This window comes from Onychostoma macrolepis, chromosome 14 (assembly GCF_012432095.1).
Source record: "Onychostoma macrolepis isolate SWU-2019 chromosome 14, ASM1243209v1, whole genome shotgun sequence".
NCBI lineage: Eukaryota > Metazoa > Chordata > Actinopteri > Cypriniformes > Cyprinidae > Onychostoma > Onychostoma macrolepis.
This window is the reverse complement of record NC_081168.1, coordinates 23,699,309-23,711,411: the sequence shown is the minus strand read 5'-3', so window position 1 is coordinate 23,711,411 and position 12,103 is coordinate 23,699,309. Positions and strand designations below refer to the sequence as shown.

Below are 12,103 nucleotides of genomic sequence, written 5' to 3'. Positions count from 1 at the left end.
AAGAGTGATCTGAAATACGGCAGACCTTGCAGTGAGAGCATCATTAGTCTGGACAGCAGCGGAACACAGACACTCACGCATGCGCAAAGAGCAAAACTGAACAATGACGAATCTTTTGATCAGGTGAGCTCGAGTGAATGATCATGACTATGACTTTCTAGTGTCCATTTATATATAATTTTCTCGGTAGCACTTAATTTTACAGTATGTGTACTTCCCTGATACATACATGGTAAATATCTTGTACCTACAGGCAAATGAGTGGTAACACAAGGTACTTACCTGAAGTGTATGTACATGGTAACAAATAAGAAACACGGCTGTACTTAACAGTCGTACATGCATGGTAATTAGTTTGTATATACAGACAAGTGTGGGTAAGAACGGTCACTTACAGGTAGTGCCCGTACATGGTAACTAATTAGATACTTTACTGTACTTACTAATGTATATACATGGTAAAGATGTAGTACTTACGGACAAGTGGGTACAAATAGGCACGTCCTTACAGTATCCGTATGTGGTAACTAATAAGACACATCACTGTACATACTAATAGTATGTACATGGTAAATGTGTAGCACCTACGGAAACATGTGCTATTATGTGGTAACAAAAAAGACACATACTGTACTTGGTATACACGTGGTAAATATGTAGTACTTACAAACAAGTGTGTGTTAATGTTAAATTGCTCTCCACAACAGTGCTTAAAAGTTTGAAGAATTGGTAATTCCTGTGTAATGTATATGTCAAATGGTTCACTTTATTTCACAGTCCTCCATATACTTACTATGTAAGTACTGGTGTATGCACCTATTAGTTAATGTACAGAATAAGTTATGCAGTACTCAAGTTGGGGGTATATACATGGACCAAGGTACTTATTGAATAATTGATGGTAGATGGTACATAGTAAGTATATGGAAATAGGATTGTAAAATAAAGTGCTACCATTTTCTCTTTCTGGCTTCATAGCTTTTATGGTTGTGCACAGTACTTTATTTATTTATTTATTTATTTAGATTTGTAATAGAAATCACTGTAGCTGAAATTTGCTGATATCATTTTAATGACTATACATTTTTCACACTTCAAAACAAAACCATAACCTTTCGATGTTTTATATATAAAAGATAAATACTACAGACACAGTCGTGTTTTCATTTTTATTTTGCCAGTTGCACTCAGATATTAGTTTTTTATCTTTTAAATTTTGCTAATTTGTGCGCACAATGAATCGCACCTGATTTACTTAAGGGCTATATTATATTTTCTGCTTCGCTATTGACTATTTTCCTTTCATCATATTTTAAGTGTTCATTTCAAAGCGTCATTTATTAATATTTCAGCAAAATTCTGCCTTAACGCAAAGTATATACTAATATGGTCGCAATTCATGTCATTATCTGTATTGTTCCTTATAAGTGTTTATTTATTTATTTTTTTCATTGTAATATTTCTCTGATGCACTAAGTGCCGCTGTTGGTCAGTATGTTCGAGCTTTAAACACTCATTTTTAGATCCTCCTCTTCTTTCTGACATCACGTTCTGCAGAATATCTTTCATTCAGACGATCTCCTCTTTACACTAAAGCATCGAGACATTCGCTGCCTTCTATTTTCGGATGAACTTTTATATTTTTCAACCTTTGTGAATCATTTGTTATTAATCTTATTTTCTTCAGTGAATATAACATTTGGATTATGTCGATTCTCCCTTGTTTTTACGCCCAAAGAAGCGCATCTTCGACGCGGATTTCATCATGGCTAATGCAGCCTCTCGTGCTGTGCGTCTTTGTCATGGCCGTTGCGCGCGGGCAGGTCCGTTATTCTATTCCAGAGGAGATGACAAAGGGCTCGCTGGTGGGAAATATCGTTCAGGATCTCGGTTTGGATGTTAAGAGGCTGAAATTTGGTCGAGCGCGGATCTTTACGGAGGACAGTCGTGAGTACATCGGTCTGAATGTGGATAAAGGGACTCTGGTAGTGAAAGAGAGGATAGATAGAGAGGAGCTGTGTGCCCAAGTGTCTCCCTGCTCCTTACATTTTCAAATCATTCTAGAAAACCCCATGGAGCTGCATAGAATTGATGTGGAAATATTAGATATTAATGATCATGCTCCAGTTTTCATGAAAAAAGAGATTACTTTTCAGATAAGCGAATCTGCTTTGTCTGGAGCTAGATATTCAATCGACAGCGCTAATGATCCTGATGTAGGTCTAAATTCTATTCAGACATATAAATTAACCCCATCTGATCATTTCACCGTTAAAATACCTGCTCATCTCGATGATACAAAATACGTAGAAATGATTTTGCAAAAACCCCTTGACAGAGAAACTGGAGAAGAACATAAACTGATTTTAACTGCCTTCGATGGCGGAAACCCTCAAAAAACGGGCACTATCAAGATAAACGTTATTGTTTTAGATGCGAATGACAACGCTCCTGTTTTCAGTCAGTCAATCTATAAAGCATCTATTTCAGAGAATTTTCCTAAAGGATCCTCTGTGTTAATGGTGAGTGCAACTGATAAAGACGTCGGATCTAATGGAGATGTTACCTATTCTTTTTCACAGAGCAGTGAACGGTTATCTACCCTTTTCCAAATAGATTCCAGTTCTGGAGATATTACAGTTAATGGTCAGTTGGATTTCGAGAAATCAAAAAAATATGAATTATACGTAGAAGCAACAGATAAAGGAGGATTAAGTGATACTAGCAAAGTACATATTGAAATTACTGATATAAACGACAATGCTCCTCTAATAAGTGTAATTTCATTTTCAAACCCAGTGCCGGAGAGTTCAGCTCCAGAGACTGTAATAGCAATGCTTAATGTCAAAGATTTAGATTCGGGGAAAAACGGAATAGTTAAGTGCTACATTCCTCAGAATTTACCTTTTAAAATAAAGTCATCAAGCCCAAATTTTTACAGTTTAGTCACTGATGAGCTTTTGGATCGGGAGAAGGTCTCCGAATATAATATCACAATAACAGCTATTGATGAGGGCTCGCCTTCTTTCTCTACTAATAAAACACTGACTCTGAAAATCTCTGATGTCAATGACAACGCCCCTGTGTTTCAGCGTCAGTCATACACCGCATATGTGATGGAAAATAATTCACCCGGAGTCTCTGTTTTATCTGTTAAAGCGCATGACAAAGACTCTGGCAATAACGCGCGTATTTCATATTTTCTGGAAGATAATCTTGTGAATGGCGTCTCTGCCTCGACGTTTATTTCAGTGAATGCAGAGAGCGGAGAGATTCTTGCTGTTCGTTCGTTTGATTATGAGCAAACAAAAGAATTTAACATTCGCGTAAAAGCGCAGGACGGAGGAAATCCTCCTCTCAGCAGCAACGTGAGCGTGAAAATAATGATTCAGGACCAGAATGACAACGCGCCTCAGGTTCTGTATCCGGTCCAGTCAGGCGCTTCTGTGGTGGCTGAAATAGTGCCTCGTTCTGCAGATGTGGGTTATCTGGTGACTAAAGTGGTGGCTGTTGATGTGGACTCTGGACAGAATGCCTGGCTCTCATATAAATTGCAGAAAGCCACAGACAGGGCGCTGTTTGAAGTGGGCTTACAGAATGGAGAAATAAGAACTGTTCGCCAAGTGACAGATAAAGATGCTGTGAAACAAAGACTCACTGTTGTAGTGGAGGACAACGGGCAGCCCTCTCGATCAGCTACAGTCAATGTTAACGTGGCGGTGGCGGACAGCTTCCCTGAAGTGCTCTCGGAGTTCACTGACTTTACGCACGACAAGGACTACAACGACAACCTGACCTTCTATCTGGTCTTGGCCTTGGCTGTAGTTTCGTTTCTCTTTATCGTGTCTATCATCGCCATACTGTCAGTCAAATGCTACAGATGGAGACGCGAGCGAATGTTTTACAAATCTGGAGCGAATCTTCCAGTTATTCCGTATTATCCGCCTCTTTACGCAGATGTAGGGGGCACAGGAACTTTACAGCACGTGTACAATTATGAGGTTTGCAGAACCACTGACTCCAGAAAGAGTGATCTGAAATACGGCAGACCTTGCAGTGAAAGCATCATTAGTCTGGACACCAGCGGAACACAGACACTCACGCATGCGCAAAGAGCAAAACTGAATGATGAGCATTCTTTTGATCAGGTGAGCTCGCGTTAATGGGTATGAATATGAATGAACATGTCTTTCTCCCATCCATCAATCCATTTATTTATATATTTATTATGATATGCAAATTGGCAGCTAGTTACAAATTGACTGTACCGATAGCATTTTTGTGACTATACATCTTTCACAATTTTCATATTAAACCTGTTATTTTTAAACTTTTATTCAAAATTAGATACACAGTCTATATATTTTTCCACTTGCACAAAGTCAAGTAAGAGGTTTTTTTAGTGTGCTTATGTGTGCGCGCATGAGTGAGTCACAATGAATCGTACCTTCATTACTTAAGGGCTATTTTATATTTTCTGCTTTGCCTCTGACTATTTCCTTTTGCCATATTTTAGGTCTTCGGTTAATACCATATTGTTAGTGGTATTTACAGGGGGAAACCCCGTTAGCGCAAAATATGCACTTCGGTTGCAGTTAATGGAGTCCCCCCCTCTTTAACAAAACATGTTTTTTCAGTGTAATGTTTATTTGATGCACTAAGTGCCGCTGTTGGTCAGTATGTTCGGGTTTTACACATTGGTTTTTAGATCCTCCTCTACTCTCTGACATCACATTCTGTACAATCTCTTTCATTCAGACGATCTCCGTTTAACACTGAAACATCGAGACATGCCCTGTTTTTTTTCTCTCTCGGATGAAGTTTGATATTTTTCAACCTTTCTGAAACTTTTGTGTGTTCGATTTTTCTTCTGTAGTGGACAGAGGATTTGGATTATGTCGGTGTTTTGTTTTTACGCCCAAAGAGGCGCATCTTTGACGCGGATTTCATCATGGCTAATGCAGCCTCTCGTGCTGTGCGTCTTTGTCATGGCCGTTGCGCGCGGGCAGGTCCGTTATTCTATTCCAGAGGAGATGACAAAGGGCTCGTTGGTGGGAAATATCGTTCAGGATCTCGGTTTGGATGTTAAGAGGCTGAAATCTGGTCGAGCGCGGATCTTTACGGAGGACAGTCGTGAGTACATCGGTCTGAATGTGGATAAAGGGACTCTGGTAGTGAAAGAGAGGATAGATAGAGAGGAGCTGTGCGCCCAAGTGTCTCCCTGCTCCTTACATTTTCAGATTATTCTGGAAAACCCCATGGAGCTGCATAGAATTGATGTGGAAATATTAGATATCAATGATCATGCTCCTGTTTTCAAGAAAAAGGAGATTACCTTTCAAATGAGCGAATCTGCTTTGTCTGGAGCTAGATATTCAATCGACAGCGCTAATGATCCTGATGTAGGTCTAAATTCTATTCAGACATATAAATTAACCCCATCTGATCATTTCACCGTTAAAATACCTGCTCATCTCGATGATACAAAATATGTAGAGATAATTTTGCAAAAACCTTTAGACAGAGAGTCTGTGGAGGAGCATAAACTTATTTTAACTGCCTTCGATGGCGGAAACCCTCAGAAAACTGGCACTGTCAATATCAACGTTATTGTTTTAGATGCGAATGACAACGCTCCTGTTTTCAGTCAGTCGATCTATAAAGCATCTATTCCAGAGAATTTATCTAAAGGATCTACTGTCTTAAGGGTGAGTGCAACTGATGAAGACATGGGATCTAATGGAGAGGTAACTTATTATTTTCACAGAGCAGTGAAAGCTTTTCTGGCGTTTTCAACATTGATTCCAATTCTGGAGATATTACAGTTAATGGTTTATTAGATTTCGAGAAATCAAAAAAATATGAATTATATGTCGAAGCAACCGACAAAGGAGGATTACGAGATACCAGCAAAGTGCATATTGAAATTACTGATATAAACGACAATGCTCCTCTAATAAGTGTAATTTCATTTTCAAACCCAGTGCCGGAGAGTTCAGCTCCAGAGACTGTAATAGCAATGCTGAATGTCAAAGATTTAGATTCGGCGAAAAACGGAATAGTTAAGTGCTACATTCCTCAGAATTTACCTTTTAAAATAAAGTCATCAAGCCCAAATTTTTACAGTTTAGTCACTGATGAGCTTTTGGATCGGGAGAAGGTCTCCGAATATAATATCACAATAACAGCTATTGATGAGGGCTCGCCTTCTTTCTCTACTAATAAAACACTGACTCTGAAAATCTCTGATGTCAATGACAACGCCCCTGTGTTTCAGCGTCAGTCATACACCGCATATGTGATGGAAAATAATTCACCCGGAGTCTCTGTTTTATCTGTTAAAGCGCATGACAAAGACTCTGGCAATAACGCGCGTATTTCATATTTTCTGGAAGATAATCTTGTGAATGGCGTCTCTGCCTCGACGTTTATTTCAGTGAATGCAGAGAGCGGAGAGATTCTTGCTGTTCGTTCGTTTGATTATGAACAAACAAAAGAATTTAACATTCGCGTAAAAGCGCAGGACGGAGGAAATCCTCCTCTCAGCAGCAACGTGAGCGTGAAAATAATGATTCAGGACCAGAATGACAACGCGCCTCAGGTTCTGTATCCGGTCCAGTCAGGCGCTTCTGTGGTGGCTGAAATAGTGCCTCGTTCTGCAGATGTGGGTTATCTGGTGACTAAAGTGGTGGCTGTTGATGTGGACTCTGGACAGAATGCCTGGCTCTCATATAAACTGCAGAAAGCCACAGACAGGGCGCTGTTTGAAGTGGGCTTACAGAATGGAGAAATAAGAACTGTGCGCCAAGTGACAGATAAAGATGCTGTGAAACAAAGACTCACTGTTGTAGTGGAGGACAACGGGCAGCCCTCTCGATCAGCTACAGTCAATGTTAACGTGGCGGTGGCGGACAGCTTCCCTGAAGTGCTCTCGGAGTTCACTGACTTTACGCACGACAAGGACTACAACGACAACCTGACTTTCTATCTGGTCTTGGCCTTGGCTGTAGTTTCGTTTCTCTTTATCGTGTCTATCATCGCCATACTGTCAGTCAAATGCTACAGATGGAGACGCGAGCGAATGTTTTACAAATCTGGAGCGAATCTTCCAGTTATTCCGTATTACCCGCCTCTTTACGCAGACGTAGGGGGCACAGGAACTTTACAGCACGTGTACAATTATGAGGTTTGCAGAACCAGCGACTCCAGAAACAGTGATCTGAAATACGGCAGACCTTGCAGTGAAAGCATCATTAGTCTGGACACCAACGGAACACAGACACTCACGCATGCGCAGAGAGCAAAAATGAATAATGAGGATTCTTTTGATCAGGTGAGGTCGAGTGAATCGTTCTAAATATGATTTTCTGCTTTTCATTTTAACTGTCAATTGATTTTTCTGATTTCCTTAATATTTTAGTATGTGTTTACAAACGGATGCGTCCCGGTGAATCACGCCATATTCTTCATACCTTAACTTTTAAGTCGTTAAGTAAAAAAAGTCTTCCAATGTAACATTTTTATTTTTTTTAATGATTTTATTATTATTATTATTATTATTATTTCTTTCAATTTTTATTACGATTTGCTCTGTATCAAACCATTTTTCAACGCAATATTTATTTTATACTCTAAGTGCCGCTGTTGGTCAGTATGTGGAGCTTTTTAAACAGCCTTGCTTAGATCCTCCTCCACTTTCTGACATCATACAGTCTGCAGAATATCTCTTTCATTTCACACGGTCTCTTTCTAACATTGGATGGTTGAACCATCGATTGACTCTTCTTTTTACGTCACTGATATTTTACATCCTTTCTAAGTCTTTTTTTTTTTAAAGATGGTTTGGATTATGTGGGTTCTTTGTTTTACGCCCAAAGAGGCGCATCTTCCTCGCGGATTTCATCATGGCTAATGCAGCCTCTCGTGCTGTGCGTCTTTGTCATGGCCGTTGCGCGCGGGCAGGTCCGTTATTCTATTCCAGAGGAGATGACAAAGGGCTCGTTGGTGGGAAATATCGTTCAGGATCTCGGTTTGGATGTTAAGAGGCTGAAATCTGGTCGAGCGCGGATCTTTACGGAGGACAGTCGTGAGTACATCGCTCTGAATGTGGATAAAGGGACTCTGGTAGTGAAAGAGAGGATAGATAGAGAGGAGCTGTGCGCCCAAGTGTCTCCCTGCTCCTTACATTTTCAGATTATTCTGGAAAACCCCATGGAGCTGCATAGAGTCGATGTGGAAATATTAGATATCAATGATCACGCTCCTGTTTTTACTAGAAAAGAGATAAACTTTCAGATAAGCGAGCTTGCAGTTCCCGGTGCTCGTTTTTCATTAGATAGTGCACACGATCCTGATGTTGGATTGAATACGCTTCAAAGGTACACTTTGATACCAACTGATTATTTTTCATTGAAAGAACAATCGCGCAGTGACGGTACAAAATACGTTGAGATGGTTTTGCAATCGCCATTAGACAGGGAGAGAGATGAAGAACTTAAATTAACCCTGACTGCATTTGATGGAGGAAACCCTCAAAAATTCGGAACAGTTAAAATAAGTATCACTGTTATTGATGCAAACGACAATACTCCAGCTTTCAGTCAGTCAGTGTACAGAGTTTCTTTAGCAGAAAATGCAGCGATAGGTACAGTGGTGCTGACAGTAAGTGCTACAGACAAAGATAAAGGAGCAAATGGTGAAGTGACATATTCGTTTTCACAAAGCTCTGGGAAAGACGTAGACCTTTTTAGAATCGATGAAAATACTGGGGAAATTTGCGTAAATGGCCTTTTGGATTATGAAAAATCAAAGCAATACGAACTGAATCTTGAGGCCATGGATAAAGGAGGACTAACAGATAATAGTAAAGTGCTTATCGAATTGACTGATGTTAATGACAATGCACCTGTTATCAGCGTTATCTCATTTTCCAGTCCCATCCCAGAGGACTCCACTCCAGACACAGTGATAGCGATGCTGAACATTAAAGATATAGACTCCGGTAAAAACGGACAATTTAAATGCTTCGTTCATTCAGATTTGCCATTTCGCATTAAATCGTCCTCCTCAAATTTCTACACTTTAGTTACTGATCAGATTTTAGACCGTGAAAAAATGTCTGAATATAATATCACAATAACAGCTATTGATGAGGGCTCGCCATCTTTCTCTTCTAATAAAACACTGACTCTGAAAATCTCTGATGTCAATGACAACGCCCCTGTGTTTCAGCGTCAGTCATACACCGCATATGTGATGGAAAATAATTCACCCGGAGTCTCTGTTTTATCTGTTAAAGCGCATGACAAAGACTCTGGCAATAACGCGCGTATTTCATATTTTCTAGAGGATATTCTTGTGAATGGCGTCTCTGCCTCGACGTTTATTTCAGTGAATGCAGAGAGCGGAGAGATTCTTGCTGTTCGTTCGTTTGATTATGAGCAAACAAAAGAATTTATCATTCGCGTAAAAGCGCAGGACGGAGGAAATCCTCCTCTCAGCAGCAACGTGAGCGTGAAAATAATGATTCGGGACCAGAATGACAACGCGCCTCAGGTTCTGTATCCGGTCCAGTCAGGCGCTTCTGTGGTGGCTGAAATAGTGCCTCGTTCTGCAGATGTGGGTTATCTGGTGACTAAAGTGGTGGCTGTTGATGTGGACTCTGGACAGAATGCCTGGCTCTCATATAAACTGCAGAAAGCCACAGACAGGGCGCTGTTTGAAGTGGGCTTACAGAATGGAGAAATAAGAACTGTGCGCCAAGTGACAGATAAAGATGCTGTGAAACAAAGACTCACTGTTGTAGTGGAGGACAACGGGCAGCCCTCTCGATCAGCTACAGTCAATGTTAACGTGGCGGTGGCGGACAGCTTCCCTGAAGTGCTCTCGGAGTTCACTGACTTTACGCACGACAAGGACTACAACGACAACCTGACTTTCTATCTGGTCTTGGCCTTGGCTGTAGTTTCGTTTCTCTTTATCGTGTCTATCATCGCCATACTGTCAGTCAAATGCTACAGATGGAGACGCGAGCGGATGTTTTACAAATCTGGAGCTGATCTTCCAGTTATTCCGTATTATCCGCCTCTTTACGCAGACGTAGGGGGCACAGGAACTCTAAAGCAAGTGTTTAATTATGAAATGTGTGGCACAACTGACTCAAGAAAGAGTGATCTGAAATTTGTCCGACCTTGTAGTCAGAGCATCATTAGTTTGGACGCCGGTGGAACACAGACACTCACGCACATTCATGAGCATAAACAGATATCCAGAGATACAGAAAATCAGGTGAGGTGTGTGGAATGAGATTGTGTTTAATTGAATTGCTTAATTCAGATTTTTTAAAAACTGCCTTTTAAAATATTATCTTATTTGTTAATGTGTTAAAATCTACACAATTAAAACATCGCGTATGGGAGTGTATGGAGTTTTATGCATTTTCCTTTAACTTTCTATAAGTGAATTTTGTCTTTGTTTAAAAGTGATTTTAATTGTTTCATCTTGTTTTGAAAAGAAACAGTGTGCTTTTCTCCACCGTAGGTCATTTACAACGATGTGCGTAAAAGTTGATGTTGCTGCTCCAGTACCACCGTTTTCATAGACAGCTATAATAAAGCACCTGTGACAAGCATTTTGCAGTTCTTGGATTGAACCCTAAGCGTCGCTGTTGGTTGATAAGGTAGATCTGTCTGATTTTATGCGTCATACACGCCTTCCGTGCCACTTTCGTATGAATGGGCTGTGCATTTAGTACAAAGCCGTGCGCACCGCAAAAACGATGCTTTTAACAGACCGTGTTCTTGTTCTGGTTCATCTTTAATATTCACTTTAATATTATAGATTTTTAAAATCTTTTCTGCGCTGTCGAGTGGATATTTTCTATATTTTTGTTGAGAGATTAATCGAAGCGCCGCCATCAACATGAGAAAGAAGGATTGTCATTCTGCATGGCCGCCGTGTGCTCTTCTGTTCTTTCTACACTTTCTCTGTGGCGCGTACGGACAGGTCCGTTACTCCGTGCCAGAGGAGATGGCACCCGGTTCATTCGTCGGAGACATAGTTAAAGACTTAGGTCTTGAGCTTAAAAGGTTGACAACCGGGAAAGCGCGGATATTTACAGCAGGTGGCCGCGAATATGTTGCGCTGGACCGGGAGAAAGGGCACATCATTATAAAGGAGAGAATCGACAGGGAGCTTTTGTGCGCTGGCGCTGTATCCGCGTGCAGTCTGAGCTTTGAAGTCATCTTAGAAAGTCCCATCGAGCTCTATCGCATCACCATAGAAGTACTGGATGTTAATGACAACAGTCCTGCATTTCCAAGAGGTGAAATTGCATTAGAAATCAGTGAGTTGGCTTCAAACGGAGCGCGTTTTACTGTGGATAGTGCAGTTGATCCTGATGTTGGCATTAACAGTATTCAGAGTTATTCAGTTCATCCTACTGATCATTTTACTGTAAAGACACAAAGTCGATCAGGCAGCGGTAAAAATGTCGAACTTGTTCTGCAAACTCCGTTAGACAGAGAGAAACAAGAACATTTGTATTTGACCATAACCGCAACAGATGGAGGCAACCCCAAACGCTCTGGCACGGTAAAGATATTCGTAATTGTGTTAGATATTAATGACAATGCTCCAGTTTTTCAAAAGGATAAATACAGAATATCTGTCCCAGAAAACACAGCGAAAGGAGCCTTGCTGGTTACTGTTAATGCAACTGATGCGGATACTGTCTCAAATGCACAAATTGGATATTATTTCGAGCACACCACACCCAAAATCCGAGACCTGTTTTCTGTCGATCCATCCAGCGGTGAAATAAGATTGATTGGTGAGCTTGATTTTGAGGAGTCTGCTATACATGAGTTTAAAATTCAAGCTAAAGATCAGGGGGGGTTATCAGATTCCTCTGAGGTGATTGTGGAAGTTACAGACGTAAATGATAACGCACCAAAAATTACGCTTATGTCTTTTTCTAACAATATACCTGAAAATGCACCTCTTGGAACCGTAGTGGCCATGATAAATATACAAGACAGCGATTCTGAAGAAAATGGAAAGATTACCTGTTTTATTGATAGGGACCTTCCGTTTAAAATCGAAT

The 12,103-nt window shown here is 40.5% G+C and overlaps 1 protein-coding gene and 2 pseudogenes across 9 annotated transcripts in view; all 3 read left to right on the top strand.

The window, feature by feature from the left end:
- Positions 1–12,103, top strand: part of LOC131553664 (protocadherin gamma-A11-like) — a 165,336-nt gene that overhangs the window by 124,856 nt on the left and 28,377 nt on the right. The window contains exon 1 of one of the 9 annotated variants that reach the window (XM_058798497.1): positions 7,553–10,287. The exons of the other annotated variants lie outside the window; for them this stretch is intronic. Coding sequence (XP_058654480.1) covers positions 7,912–10,287 — 2,376 coding nt within the window. The 5' untranslated portion in view covers positions 7,553–7,911. Of the gene's footprint in view, positions 1–7,552; positions 10,288–12,103 lie in introns of those variants that run through there. 9 annotated transcript variants of the gene reach the window in all.
- On the top strand, positions 1,503–4,127 carry LOC131553677 (protocadherin gamma-A11-like; annotated as a pseudogene).
- On the top strand, positions 4,199–7,312 carry LOC131553678 (protocadherin gamma-A11-like; annotated as a pseudogene).